The sequence below is a fragment of the Mobula hypostoma genome, chromosome 18 (genome assembly GCF_963921235.1).
Source record: "Mobula hypostoma chromosome 18, sMobHyp1.1, whole genome shotgun sequence".
NCBI lineage: Eukaryota > Metazoa > Chordata > Chondrichthyes > Myliobatiformes > Myliobatidae > Mobula > Mobula hypostoma.
In genome coordinates this window covers 12,691,351-12,706,468 of record NC_086114.1, presented here as the reverse complement: position 1 = coordinate 12,706,468, position 15,118 = coordinate 12,691,351, and the positions used below count along the sequence as shown (strand labels likewise).

The 15,118-nt window shown below is 42.8% G+C and overlaps 1 protein-coding gene across 3 annotated transcripts in view; it reads left to right on the top strand.

The window, feature by feature from the left end:
• Nucleotides 1-15,118, top strand: part of tmem266 (transmembrane protein 266) — a 206,545-nt gene that overhangs the window by 122,209 nt on the left and 69,218 nt on the right. For all 3 annotated transcript variants that reach the window (XM_063070459.1, XM_063070458.1, XM_063070457.1), the window contains exon 3: nt 1,366-1,554. In XM_063070459.1, coding sequence (XP_062926529.1) covers nt 1,366-1,554 — 189 coding nt within the window. The remainder of the gene's footprint in view (nt 1-1,365; nt 1,555-15,118) is intronic.

Sequence of the window (15,118 nt, the reverse complement as noted above, 5' to 3'; positions counted from 1 at the left end):
CTGGAGTTTACAATAATATAAGTCCAGTGAGCAGCAGCTCTCTGGGAGAAAACAGTTTGTTAATGAGAGAGGTCGGAGGAGAATAGCCAGACTGGTGGAAGCTAACAGGAAGGTGACAGTAACTCAAGTAACCACACGTTACAATTGTGTGCAGAAAAGCATTTCCGGATGCACAACACGTCCAGCCTTGAAGTGGATGGGCTAAGGCAGCAGAAGACGACAAACACACACTCAGTAAAGTACCTAATAAAGTAGGCACTGAGTGTATCTGGAATGAGCTGCCAAATAGTTGAGATAGGGTATGTTTTATTTGTCAATTAAGCTGAGAGGGACAATTCCGTCACAGTTGAACGCCAGCCTGTTCTCACTCGGTTGAAGCACAAGGGGGTCAGGCACAGATTCACAGTGTTGCACAGCACACACACAGGCACTTTGGCTCATGTCCACTCCGACCATCTGGTGTTTATCTGTTGTTGTTCAGTCATCGTCGACTCATGGTGACCCTATAGATAGTGTAGTTGTCGTGGCAAGTTATAGAAGTAGATTGCCAGGCCTTTATTCCGTGCAAATATTGCTGATTGGGACCCGGCTGGATCAAACTCAGGACCATGCGCCTCGGAGTCCAGTGCTGATACCGCTACACCACCAGCCGGTGTTCATCCACAGTATACTAAATGGTATGGGTGTAAGGTGAGATAATGTATGAGATCATGAAAAGGCAACGTAACTTCATTGGACATGGGATTAGGAAAGAGGAGTTAGAATGCAAGGTAATTACGGGAAAGATTGAAGGGAAGAAAACAAGAGGAAGACAAAGGCAAATGATGATGGAGACAGTAGCCAGGGAACTGGAAATGAATACCAACGAATTGATCCACTTGACCCGAAACAGGAGTGTGTGGGCCATGGCAGTCAAAGCTCAAACTGGGCACGGCATCTGATAATGATGATGATGTAAGGTGAGAGCGAAAAGATTTAATAGGAACCTGAGGGTAACCATTTTATCCAGAAAACTCATATATGAAATGAGCTGCCAATGGTTGAGGCAGAGATATTTCACCAAAAAGAACTTGGCAGGTACACGGATAGGAACGGTATAGAGGGTTATGGCCAAACACAGGCAAATGGGACTAGCTTCAATGGGTATGTTGATCAGCATGGATGAGATGGACTGAAGGGCCTGTATCCTTACTGTAGTACTCTAATAGGACAACAAAATGGTTGGAATGACTGGGTGTGAGAGTTCTATTTTCAATTCATGTTCAACCCAGTACAAACATGCCCCCCCACCCCGTGCCCCAGGCTCAATGTGAGGGGCCCCCACCTTGTCACATGCATGCTCACACCAATCTGTGTCTCTGGCAGGCTCGGTCAGGAAGCGAGTGTGTCAGACCTGGAGATCATCTCACAACAGGTGGAGGAGGAGAGCCAGTGCATCGCCCCAGTACAGCTGGTCAGCTTCGCCTATCGCGACCTGCCGCTGGCCGCGCTCGACCTCTCGCTGGCCGGCTCGCAGCTGCTCTCCAACATGGACGACGATGATCAGCGCGAGAGGTGAGCACACCGTATCATTGCGATTCGACTATCAGCCGAGGTGGGCAAGTAACAGAGGACGGCGCGGTAATGTAGCGGTTAGCAAGGCGCTTTACAGTGCCAACGACATGGGTTCAATTCTCGCCATTGTCTGTAAAGAGTTTGTACATCCACCCGTGACTGCATGCGTTTCCTCCGGGTGCTCCGGTTTCCTCCCAAATTCCAAACACATAAGGGTTAGGGTTAGTAAGTTGTGGGTGACGACACTTGCGAGCTGCTTCCAGCACATCCTCATACTGTTTTGGTCGCTGCCACAAAAGATGCATTTCACTCTATGGTTCGATGTTTCGATATACACACGACAAATAATGCTCGTCTTTACCTTTAATTGTGATCTCTAGCTTCCTAGCTGCCCTGAGCGAGTTGGGTGGTTACAGTCCATGGCGGATGGGGAGAAGATGCACAGGGGGATCTTCAGGTCCAAGTCCATTTGATGCACCGAGGGATCATGGGATCTAATTCCATACCTGCGTGAAAGTGACCACACAGTAGATAGAGTGGTAAAGAAAGCATATGGTATGCTTGCCTTCATCGGTTGGGCCATTGAGTGTGAGTCAGGAGTTATGTTGCAGCTGTATTATCAGATGCTGTTCTGGTTACCTCATTATAGAAAGGATGTGGAGGCTTTAAAAATGGTACAGAAGAGGTTTACCAGGATGCTGACTGGATGAAAGGTTATGAGCAAAAGGAAGAGGTTGAACAAAATTGGCTTGTTTCCCGTGGAACATCAGAGGATGAGAGGAGATCTGATAGAAATATACAACATTATGAGAGGCAAAGATAAGGAACACAGCTTGGATCATTTTCCTGAAGTCAAAACATCACATTCCCTGGAGTACAGGAGAATAAGGGAAGATCTTATAGAAATATAGAAAATTATGATGAGTATAAATAAGCAGGCCTTTTCCCCTCCAGTTGGGTGAAGCTAGAACTAGTGGTCATTGGTTCAATTGTAACATTCGAGGGAAGTTTGGATCGGTACATAGATGAGTGAGGTATGGAGGGATACAGGCCTTCAGGTAGGTGGGACGAGGCAGAAGATCAGGTTGCATGGACTAGATGGGCCAAAGAGCCTGTTTCGGTGCCATTATGCTCTATGACCCTATCAGATACTAGAAAATGTGTGTTTAAGGTGAAAGGGCGTAAATTCACAGGAGATGTGCAGAGGAAGTATTTTTTACACTGGGAGTGGTAGGGGTCTGGTATGGTTATGGAGCAGATACAATTGTGGTGTTTAAGATGCATTTAGATAGACTTGTGAAGGTGCAGGGAACAGAGGGATATGGATGTACGTAGGCAGAAGAGATATGGTTTAATATGGCATCGTGTTTGGCATGGGACATCGTGGGCCAAAGGGAATTGAACCTGGACAATGTAACGCTAACCACTGCGCTGACGCGCCACTCCCAATGTTCTGTTGTTTATCATTGCGTAATCCACAGCATTGGCTGCTGAGTATTCACGAGGTGAAGTTTATTAAACCACAAGACATAGGAGCAGAATTAGGACATTTGGCCCATCAAGTCTGCTTCGCCATTCAATCATGACTGATTTATTACCCCTCTCAAACCCATTCTCCTGCCTTCTTCCGTGAACTTTGACACCCTTACTAATCAAGAACCTGTCAACCTCTGTTTTAAATATACCCAATGACTTGGCCTCCACAGCCATCTGTGGCAATGAATTCCACAGATTTACCAGCCTCTGGCTAAAGAAATTCCTCCTCATCTCTGTTCTGAAGGAACATCCTTCCATTCTGTAGCTGTGCCATCTGGTCCTAGACTTCCCACTATCACGTTCACACTATCTAGGCCTTTCAATATTGGATAAGTTTCAATGAGATCCTCCCCTCATTCTTCTAAACATCGGTGAGTACATACGCAGAGCCAGCAAACGCTCTTCATACATTAACCCTTTCACTTCTGGGATCATTCTCATGAATATCCACTGTCAGCACATCCTTTCTTAGATAAGGGGCCCAAAACTGCTCACAATATTCCAAGTGCAGTCTGGCCAATGCCTTATAAAGCCTCAGCTTCTTAAGTTCTGGGGCACAAGGAAAATCAAGGAAAGTGGGGATCAGGACAGAAAGTAGATGTAAAATAAAGGGTTTTCTGCAATCTCTTTGAGTGGCAGAGCAAACCAGGGGTGTTGAATGCATGCTGACCCTCACAGATGATTGGGACAAACCCTGGTCATTGATAATTAACACTAATGTTAATGGGGATCAGATGTTATCTCTGTGCAGTAGACACCATCCAAGCCAGCCGTTATTCTCTAGCTAATTGCAACTTAATTAATGGCAAATTAAATTGTTGTTGAGTAATTAAATCTGTGATTAATATTTAACAAGAAGCTGCGTACATTTGTGATCAATGTTCTAGTTGGCAACAAAACCCTACCAAGTTTTTTTTGTCAGGCTAGCTGGGTGGAAGTTAATGAAACAGAAGTTTAACACCACAGCAAAGATGAACACGATTAGACCTGTCAATCATAATTGGGGTCGACTATGAGCCCAATAATTTAGAATGGTTCTTCCCTTTCCAAGCATGTCAAAATTGTAATTGCAACTGGAAGCTCGGGCAGCACAGTGGCACAGCAGTTAGTGTGGCTGCCAACACGTAAGGGCAGTTACGAGGGAAGCATGGCAATGCCTCCACTTCCTTAGGAGTTTGCAAAAATTTGGCATGGCGTTTAAAACTTTGACAAAATTCTGTGAGGTGGAGAGTATATTGACTGACTGCATCACAGCCTGGTATGGAAACACCGATGCCCTAGAATGGAAAATCCTACAAAGAGTAGTGCATGCAGCCTAGTCCTTCATGGGTAAAGCCCTCCCCACCATTGAGCACATCTACCCGAAGTGTTGTCGCATGAAAGCAGCATCGATAATCGGGGACCCAGCCCCACTGCCCAGGTCATGCTTTCCTCTCCCTGCTGCCATCAGGAAGACAGTACAGGAGTCTCAGGATTCGCACCATCAGGTCAGGAACGGTTATTACCCCTCAACTATCAGGCTCTTGAACCAAAGGGAATAACTTCACTCAACTTCACTGGCCCCATCACTGAAATGTTCCCACAACCTATGGGTTCACTTTCAAGGACTCATGTTCTCAATATTTATTGCTTATTTATTTATTTATTTATTATTATTTCTTGTCGTTTGCCTACTGGTTGAGCGCCCAAGTCGGTGCAGTTATTCATTTATTCTAGTATGGTTATTATTCTATAATGGATTTATTAAGTATGCCTGCAAGAAAATGAATCTCAGGGTAGTATATGCTGACATATATGTACTTCAATAATAAATTTATTTTGAACTTTGCCTCATAGCAGAATTAGTCCACTCGGCCCTTCGAATCTGCTCTGCCGTTCCATCATGGCTGATTTATTAACCCTCTCAAACCCATTTTCCTCCTTCTCCCTGAAACCTTGACACCCATTAATCAAGAACCACTAAACCTCCACTTTAAAATATACCCAATGACTTGGCCAACTGTGACAATGAATTCCACAGATTCACCACCCTTTGGCTAAAGAAATCCCTCCTTATCTCTGTTCTAAAGGGACATCCTAATCTGAGGCCTCTGATCCTAGACTCCCCCACTACAGGAAACATTTACTACACACCCACTCCGTCTGGGCCCTTCAATATTCAATAAGTTTCAATGAGACCCCCCCCTTTATACTTCTAAACTCCAGCAAGTACAGGCTCAGAGGCATCAAACACCCCTCACACATTAACCCTTTCATTCCTGGGATCTTTCTCTGGACCCTCTCCAATGCCAGCACATCCTTTCTTAGATAAGGGACCAAAACACCTCACCAAGTGCAGTCTGAGCAATGCGTTATAAAGCCTCAGCATCACCTGCTTTCTTTGACCTCAGTTTAATGCTGACCTGCGGCGCTGTCTATATGGAGCTTGCATGTTCTTCTTGTTTCACCCAGGCTCTCAGGTTTCCTCCCACATCACAAAGATGCCACTCAGTTGGCTAATTGGTTGCAGTAAAATGCCCCAATGTGGGAGAGTGGCAGGATCTGCAATGGGTTGATGGGAATATGGGGAGAATAAAATGGGGTCAGTGTAAATGGGTGCTGATTGATCCTCGTGGGCATTGTCATGAGGATGTATCCAATAGCGGGGAGTCCAGAATCAAACAGCACGGCCTCAGAATTAAAGAGCGCCCCTTTACAACAGAGATGATAGATATGTGTGATATGACCGAAGGAAAAAATGGCTGAGGTTGCTTAGCACTTTAGTGCAAGGGAGTTTGTTAGGTGTGTCTAAAATCAAACTTACAAATGTTAGCAGAAATAGTGAAAAGAAAACTGCCAAAATTTATAAATCACAATAACAGCTCCGTACTTTGTCCAATGTGAACTCCTGGCAGCTCTGATCTCTCCCTCCTACCAAGAGCGATCTGCCCCGTTTATTGGGCACCAGGACATACCAACTTCAATTACCAGCAACGTTAACTTAAGAATTAGAATATGATGCACCCCACAATATAGTTGCAATCATATTACAAAATAAACAGAAGTATCTACCTTACATGCAGTATACAAACAACATATACACATTTACACATCCCCATTACTAAAGAAATGGAATATTCCACTGTGTGTAGCGGGAAAAGCACCACAAATCCCACCCTTTAGGACCCATTATTAAAATAAAATGGGGAAGACACGGAAGTATGCACGGTCAACACAACGACAGCAGAATGCCAAGGCAGTGTATGTGTAGGTGTTGGTAGCTGTGTGAATATGCGATTGTACCCCTGTGTGTGTGAGTGTGAGTGTGTGTGTGTGTGTGTGTGTGTGTGTGTGTGTATGTGTATGTGTGGTGTGTGTGTGTGTGTGTGTGTGCGTGTGTGTGTCTGTGTCTGTGAGTGTGTGTGTGTGTGTGTGTGTGTGTGTGTGTGTGTGTGTGTGTGTGTGTGTGTATGTGTGGTGTGTGTGTGTGTGTGTGTGTGTGTGTGTGCGTGTGTGTGTGTGTATGTGTGCGTGTGGAGTGCCAGTACTGAGTGCTCTCCGTCTCAGACGAGGAGGAATTTCTTTAGCCAGCAGATAGTGAATCTGTTGAAATCATTGCCACTAATGGCCGTGGAGGCCAAGTCACTGGATAGATTTAAAGCCGTGGTTGATAGGTCCTTGGTTAGTAAGAATGTCAAAGGTTACGGAGAGATGGCAGGAGCATGGGGCTGAGGGGGAAAAACTCAGCCCTGATCGAATGGCAGGACAGACTCAATGGGCCTAATTGTGCTCCTATGTCTCGTGGTCTGAATCAGAAAATACTAGAAGTATTTGAGGCAGTATCTGTGGAAAGCAAAACAGAATGAACATCTAAAGTCAAAGACTCTCTGTCAGAATTGAGCAGAGTTTTAACTTGAAACAAAATTCTCTCTCCCACTGACCTGCTGGGCAATTTCTGTTTTTCATTTTCATTTTAAAAATCTTTTTATTGATATATAATCTTCTACAGCTATAAAATACAGAAGTTCAACATATTAGTATATATATAACTAATAAAGCCGAAAAAAACCTTATATATGCTAATGAAAAAAAATAAATTTTTTATATAAGAAAAAGAAGGAAAAAAGAGAACCCCAACTAACTGGAAAAAAACCCACTAACTACAAAACAAAACAAAAAGGAAAAAAAACGTTAGGAACCAACTCCCAGAGCAATACGTCTTACAATCATTTATATATGTAAAAGAAGAAAAAGAAAACAACAACCGCCAAATCACATTTATATAACATAAAATTGGAAGGAAACCATATAAATTAATTCAAATTAAATGGTAGTATTTGGCAAAAGAGCCCCACCTTCTCTCAGAATCGAATCGGGGATCAAAAGTTCTACTACTAATTTTTTCCAAACTAAGACATAATATTACTTGGCAAAACCATTGAATTAGTGTAGGAGCAGAGGTATCTTTCCACTTCAATAAAATAGCTCTTCTTGCCAACAATGTAACGAATGCAATTACATGTTGGTTTGAAAATGAAATACCCTGAACATGATGCGTAACTATTCCAAATAGAACAGTCAATGTATTAGGGTGTGAATTAATTTTCAAAGCTTTAGAAATTGTAGAAAATAAAGATTTTCAAGAAGATTTCAATGAGGGACATGACCAGAACATGTGACAAAGTAGCTACTTCATTTTTGCACCTATCACAATAATTATCTATATTAGGAAATATTTTGGATAGCCTCTCCTTTGTTAAATAATAATGGTGTTTTTGTTCCAGATTTCCATTTATAGTCCTTTCATTTTAACTCAGTTATTCCAGCTGAGTATATCCATCTGACATTTGCTGCCCAGAAATTACCAGCCAAATATAGTCAAACTTTAAAAAACATGTGAAGTGAAAAGTAGTGATTAACTTGAGTTTCGCACCAGATGAGAATGGTGAGGGGTGTGTGACAGGATCCTGAATTATCCCTGTGAACTGTGCTTTTAAAAGAGAGAGAGAGAGAGAGGTGTCCAACACAGACACCTTGTTATTAAGAGAGAGAGAGGCAAAGACTGCTTGGAGATGGTGTTATGGTTTCTCTGCAGCTTGTTTACACTTTAGCAAGGACACTTCCAGCTTCTGTGTTCCTACAGAGAGAGAAGGGAGGAGCTACTTGATGGACAGCTGGTGTTCATCACAACAGTATTTAAACCAGCGTAATTGCTTGTTTCACGGGGACACGCAGACACACGAGGGTGTGGTGAAGTTACCGCTATCCTGTTCAGGTGCCCACGAGTGTGGGACTGAGGATCGATTCTGAGGGATCGATCTGTGATTATTAGTGCGTGAAAGAGCGACCCTGTGGAGTCTACTACTGTGTCTAACCCTCGCCTGGGTTGGTAGACTATGACTCGAAGATGGTGATCTTAAGTTGATCAAGTTTGGCTAACTTGGAAGTTTCGGAGGACAACGGGAAGATCGACAGCATCAGCTCATCTGAAGAACTAAACCCCTCTCTCTTTCTATCACCACTCAACTCAATACCACGAACTGAACTGAACTTTACTCATCACCGTAAGGCTGTATCTGTTTACCCCTCGGCTTGAAGAAGCCTGGTTTTTCTATTTCCACACTTATATTTATATATAATCATTGCTAACCTGTTTGATATATCTGAATTTATATTACTGTATTGTGTAGTTACTAATAAACATTATTAGTTAACAGCAATACCAGACTCCAAAGTGTTTTCCATTTCTGCTGGTTCTTTAACCTGTCACGGGGTACGTGACAGGTCCCTGTGGCAATAATAACATCTGGGTTGAGCCATTATCAGAGTTGTAGAATGTGACTTAGACTCATTCAGAAACAATCTGTGGAGCAAATGATGTCCACAGATCACATCTGAGACAAACAAACAGCATACAGTTCAGGAGATTGGACCGTGTTGAAAGGAACACCTTGGGAGGGCAGTGGGACAGAGTCTGTGTGTGTGAGCATGCGCACACATACACACAGAAATCCTCATATATTCAACATATATACAGACATCTTTATACACATACTATGAACACACATATACAGAAAAACATTACAAAGGAAATTTTCAAAGTTCAGAGTAAATATTATTATGAAGGTACACATATGTCACCATATACTACTCTGAGATTCATTTTCCTGTGGGCATACTCAACAAATCAATAGAATAGGAACTATAACAGGATGAATGAAAGATCAAGTATATCGCAAATGCAGCTATAAGTATACGCAAGGACAGAATCACATTTTTATGCACACACATAAACATATACACCCAGAAACCCACATACTATATATACAGGGGGGCACAAAGTCATATACAGACACCAGTACATTGCATACTATAAACGCACACACACACACACACGCACAGATATACATATACACAGAGGTACAATCACATAGCACACAGATACCAACACCTACACACACACACACACACACACACACACACACACACACACACACACACACACACAAAATAAATCTGCCTGCCTGCTTCCTTCTCTCTAAGGACTAGAGGAGGAGGCAGCTCTTGCTGCTTATTTAATTAGTGTGCAGTGTAATTTTTCTGGAAGGAGCGCTCGGGGGCATCTTGTTATCTAACAGGTCACACACACCCGTCTACTGCAGGAGTAGCCCACAGCAGCAGTGAGTCACAGGCACTTCAGCTTCATACCTCCAGTGATTTCTCTCTCCGTTTAATTTAATACTTTGAGGGGAAGACAATCATTTCGATGGTTGTTTTCCTTCTTATTACTTTAATTGGCGTTTCTCCGTCTAGTCCAAGACTGCAGATGAATTGGCCGTGAGCACCTTCAGTAGTGGAAAGTTGTTTTTTATTGGTTTTCCAACCCTTTCTCCCTTTCCCCCATGTTCTTCCAGTATTCTTGTGCAGGGATCAGGTGAGAGTGTGGTTAAGTAAAATATCATCCACGATATTTGATGGTGAGAAGGCTTGAAGCTATACTTCTGTACTTACTTTATTTAGAGACATAGCACGGTGTCAGGCCCTTCCGGTCCACTGACATCCATGTGACCAATTAAACTACTAACCCATGATCTCTGGAATGTGGGAGGAAAGCAGAGCACCCACATGGTCACAGGGAGAACAAACTCCTTACAGACCTTGGTGGATTTGAACCCAGGTCATTGGCACTGTAATAGAGTTGTGCTATCATGCTGCCCTATTGTGAAGCACCTAATTGACAAAAGGGTTAATAGTCACCGTATCCAGTACACACCACTTAATGTACCATAGTGTTCTGCACAGCAACTTCAATATAGTGAACACTTAATGATCACACACGCTCAATATACTATTGAGTCTGGATATATGAAGGTACACTCAGTGGCTACTTTATTAAGCACACCTGTACACCTGCTCGTTAATGCAAATATCTAACCAGCCAATCATGTGGCAACAACTCAATGCATAAAAGCATGCAGACCTGGTCAAGAGATTAAATTGTTGTTCAGACTAAACACCAGAATAGGGGAAGAAATTTGATCTAAGTGTCTTTGACTGTGGAATGATTGTTGGTGCCAGACGTGGTTTGGGTATCTCAGAAGCTGATGATCTCCTGGGATTTTCACAGAACATTCTCTAGAGTTTACAGAGAATGGAGCAAAAAACAAAAAACATCTAATGAGTGGCAGTTCTGTGGACAGAAACGCCTTGTTAATGAGAGAGGTCCCAGGAGAATGGCCAGACTGGTTCAAGCTGACGGGAAGGCAACAGTAACTCAGATATCCATGCATTACAACAGTGGTGGGTAAAAGAGCATCCCTGAATGCACAACGCATCAGACTTCGAAATGGATGGGCTACAGCAGTAGAAGACCACACTGGGTTCCACCCTTGTACCTAATAACATGGCTACTGAGTGTGGATGCAAACTTGCATGGGTGGCTAGCTCTTGCCTGCTGGAGTCTGATCCACTATCCAATAGGATTGGTAATTGGTGACTTGTAACCAGGCGGCACGATAGTGTAGCGTTTAGCGTAATGCGTTAGGGTCCAGCATTTGGGGTTCAATTCCTGCCAGACCCTGTAAGGAGTTTGTGCATTCTTTTGTGACTGCATGGGTTGCTTCCATATGCTCTCATTTCCTCTCTCATTCCTAAGACTGAGGAATGAGTTAGGGTTAGTAAGTTGTAGGCTTGCAACGTTAACACCAGAGGTATCGCAACACTTATGAACTGTTCCCAGCTCGTCCTGGGGACTGTGTTGGTTGTTGACACAAATGGGGCTTGACAAACGATAGTGAATGACACATTTCACTATATCACACACAAAATTAATAGGCAGTCAAAGTTTCAGGCTGAGACCCTTCTTCCTAAGGAAGGGCTCGGCCCGAAATGTCGACTGTCTATTCACTTCCATCAATGCTGCCTGACCTGCTGAGTTCCTCCAGCATTTTGTGTTTGTTGCTTTGGATTTCCAGCATCTGCAGATTTTCTTATGTATATGATTTCATTGTATGTTTCAGTGTTTCTATGTACAGTACATATGGCACAAAAACTAATATCTTCATTATTGTCACATCTACCAAGATGCAGTGAAAAACTTCATTTTGCAGGCTGTTCATACAGATCATCTCAAAAAGACACATAGTTTGAGGTGGTATGAGGGAACAGCAGTTACAGAATGCAGAATACAGACAGTGCAGTGCAAGTAGTTGGTGAGGTGTTAGGCCGTGATGAGATAGATTGTAAAGTCAAGTGTTCATCTTAAGTATACGATAGGTATATTGAAGATGGACACTTCAATATGTAAGGAGTCTTATAACAGCAGGAAAAAGAGCTGTGCCTGAGCCTGGTGGGGTGTGTGTTCAGGTGCATGTATCTTCTGCCTGATGGGTGACTGAGAAGAGAGGATGTCCGGGGTGGGCTTTGATTGTTTGTTTCTTGACATGAGGCAGCAAGAAGTATAGACAGAGTCCATGGAGAGGGGCCGGGTTCCTAATAGTTGGAGCTGTGATCATACCTGATGTGATGTAACCCATTATCTGCACCTCCCCCCCCCACAGCCCCAACTCTATCTACACTCTATCCCCACCCAGTCTACAATAAAGCAGTTCTAGAATCATTACTTGTATGCTGTGGATGGCTGAATTTTAAGGTAAAAGATTAGCTTTATTTGTCACATGTACAAACGTACATCTAAATCTGCAGTGAAGTGCATAGTTTGCGTCAAATCATATCAGCAAGGACTGGACTGAGCCGCCCACAAGTGACACCACGCCAGCAGAGCGTGCCCACAATTCACTAACTCTAATTGTACACCTTTGGAATGTGGGAGGAAACCAGAGCACCCAGAGGAAACCAATGCGGTCACGGGGAGAACATACAAATTCCTTATAGACAACGGTAGGAATCAAACCTGGCTCTGTAGAGTAAATGTGCTAACCACTTGACTACCATGCCATGCTAGAGTATTTGAGGAGAATATTCACCATCTCTCCAAAGTGATTGAGCCAAAGTCTTTAATGCATGGTGTCAGAATATTGTATATACTGTTATTTGATTGGATGTGGTTCTTTCTATACATTGCATACAACATAGACATCATATACTTTATGACACTTTCAGTATATTGTGCACACAGTATTGTCTCGTCCTGAAATGTCAACTGTTTAAAAAACGGATCTAGTGCTTTCCTGGTGTATATGATGAATAAACTCTTCTCGATCCTCCTGTACCTGGCTGGAATTTGTCAACTGTTTATTCCCCTCCATAGATGCTGCCTGACTTGCTGAAATCCTCCAGCATTTTGTGTGCGAATGTAATCCTGTTGTTATTTATTTATTTAGGGATACAGTACAGAACAAGCTCTTTCAATGCAGTAAGCCTGTTCCGTAACCGTACTGTAGCCTGTCTATTTAATCATAGCTGATTGCAGGGCAATTTACAATGATCAATTAACCTACTAACCGGTACGTCTTTGGAATGTGGGAGGAAACCAGAGTACCCGGAGGAAGCCCATGCAGTCACGGGGGGAGTATAACAACTCCATACTAACGACTCTGCAATTGAACTCCAAACTCTGAAATTGCCAAAGCTGCAACAACATCATGCTAACCGCTACACTACCATGCTGCCCAGTTGACCAGCTTTAACCATCTGCTTTATCTCCAGTTAACTGACACAAAATAATAGTTCAGGATTTCACCAGAGAGATTAGTGTTGTCAATTGTCCTTGAATAATCACTCGCACAGCCACTGTTAACACTTTAAATGCACCTAAGATGTAGAGGAGGTTTAGCTTGTCACTGAACTCCAGTAATCATCTACAGATGTACTTCTGATACCTGACCAGTTGCACAATGGTCTGGTATGGCAATTAAAATGTACAGGAGTACAGCAAGCAGCAGATTGTAGTGAACTCAGATCAATAAATCACAGACGCATCCCTCCCCACTGCTTCCGGAAGGCAACATCTGTTGTAAAAAAAACCCAACTATCCAGGCCGTGCCATCTCACAGCTACCACTGGGCAGTCGGTAGAAAAGCCTGAAGTCCCAACCACCCAGTTTAAGAACAGCTACTTCCCTTCAACCGTTCTGTTCAGGTTTATTACCACTGACATACGTCATGAAATGTATTGTTTTGCACAGCAGTGCAGCCAGAATCAGAATCAGGTTTATTATCATCGGCATGTGACGTGAAATTTGTTAACTTAGCAGCAGCAGTTCAATGCAATACATAATCTAGCAAAGAGAGGGAAAAAAAAATAATAATAAATAAAATAAATCATAATAAACAAGTAAATCAATTACATATATTGAATAGATTATTAAAAAATGTGCAAAAACAGAAATACTGTATATTTTAAAAAGTGAGGTAGTGTCCAAAGCCCCTCCATACCAGACAGTGATGCAGCCTGTCAGAAACCTCTCCACAGTACAACTAAAGAAGTTTTTGAGTGTATTCGTTGATATGCCAAATCGCTTCAAACTCTTAATAAAGTATAGCCGCTGCCTTGCCTTCTTTATGACTACATCAATGTGTTGGGACCAGGTTAGATCCTCACAGACCTTGACACCCAGGAACTTGAAGCTGCTCACTCTCTCCACTTCTGATCCCTCTATGAGGATTGGTATGTGTTCCTTCATCTTACCCTTCCTGAAATCACAATCAGCTCTTTCATCTTACTGATGTTGAGTGCCAGGTTGTTGCTGCAGCACCACTCCACTAGTTGGCATATCTCACTCCTGTACACCCTCTCGTCACCACCTGAGATTCTACCAACAATTGTTGTATCATCAACAAATTTGTAGATGGTATTTGAGCTATGCCTAGCCACACAGTCATGGGTATATGGAGAGTAGAGCAGGGGCTAAGCACACACCCCTGAGGCGCACCAATGTTGATATTCAGCGAAGAGGATATGTTATCACCAATCTGCACAGACTCTTATATTTTAAGTTGCAATGTATTTTAAAATTACTATAAGTTACAACAAGAAATATATTTTTAAAAAGTAGTGCAAAAAGAGAGCTAAACAGCGTCTCCATGGGTTTATGGATCGTTCAGAAGTCTGATGGCGGAGGGGAAGAAGCCATTTCTAAAATATTGTGCAAACAACAGGAATTCTGCAGATGCTGGAAATATTGTGTGTGTGTTTTCAGGCTCCTGGTAGCATTGAGGACATGCCTTGGATGGTGGACATCCATAATGATGGATGCCACCTTTTGAAAATGTTCTCAATAATGGGGAGGCTGATGCCCGTGATGCAGCTGACTGAGTTTACAACCCTCTGCAGCCTCTCGAACCAATCTGCACAATCCTAATCACTGCCTCAGAATAGCAACACCGTAATCACTTTGCACTACAGTGATTGTTGTCCCTGTTCCAATCATGTTCTTTCTTGTATCTTTTTGAATAAAATATGTTTAGTTTATTTTGAATGTTGTGAATCCGATGCTGCTGTAAGTTCTTCATTGCACTGATGAAGACATGGACTTGTGCAGATGATAATAAACTTGGCTTTGACTTTGATTGAAGATAGTCCAAGCTTC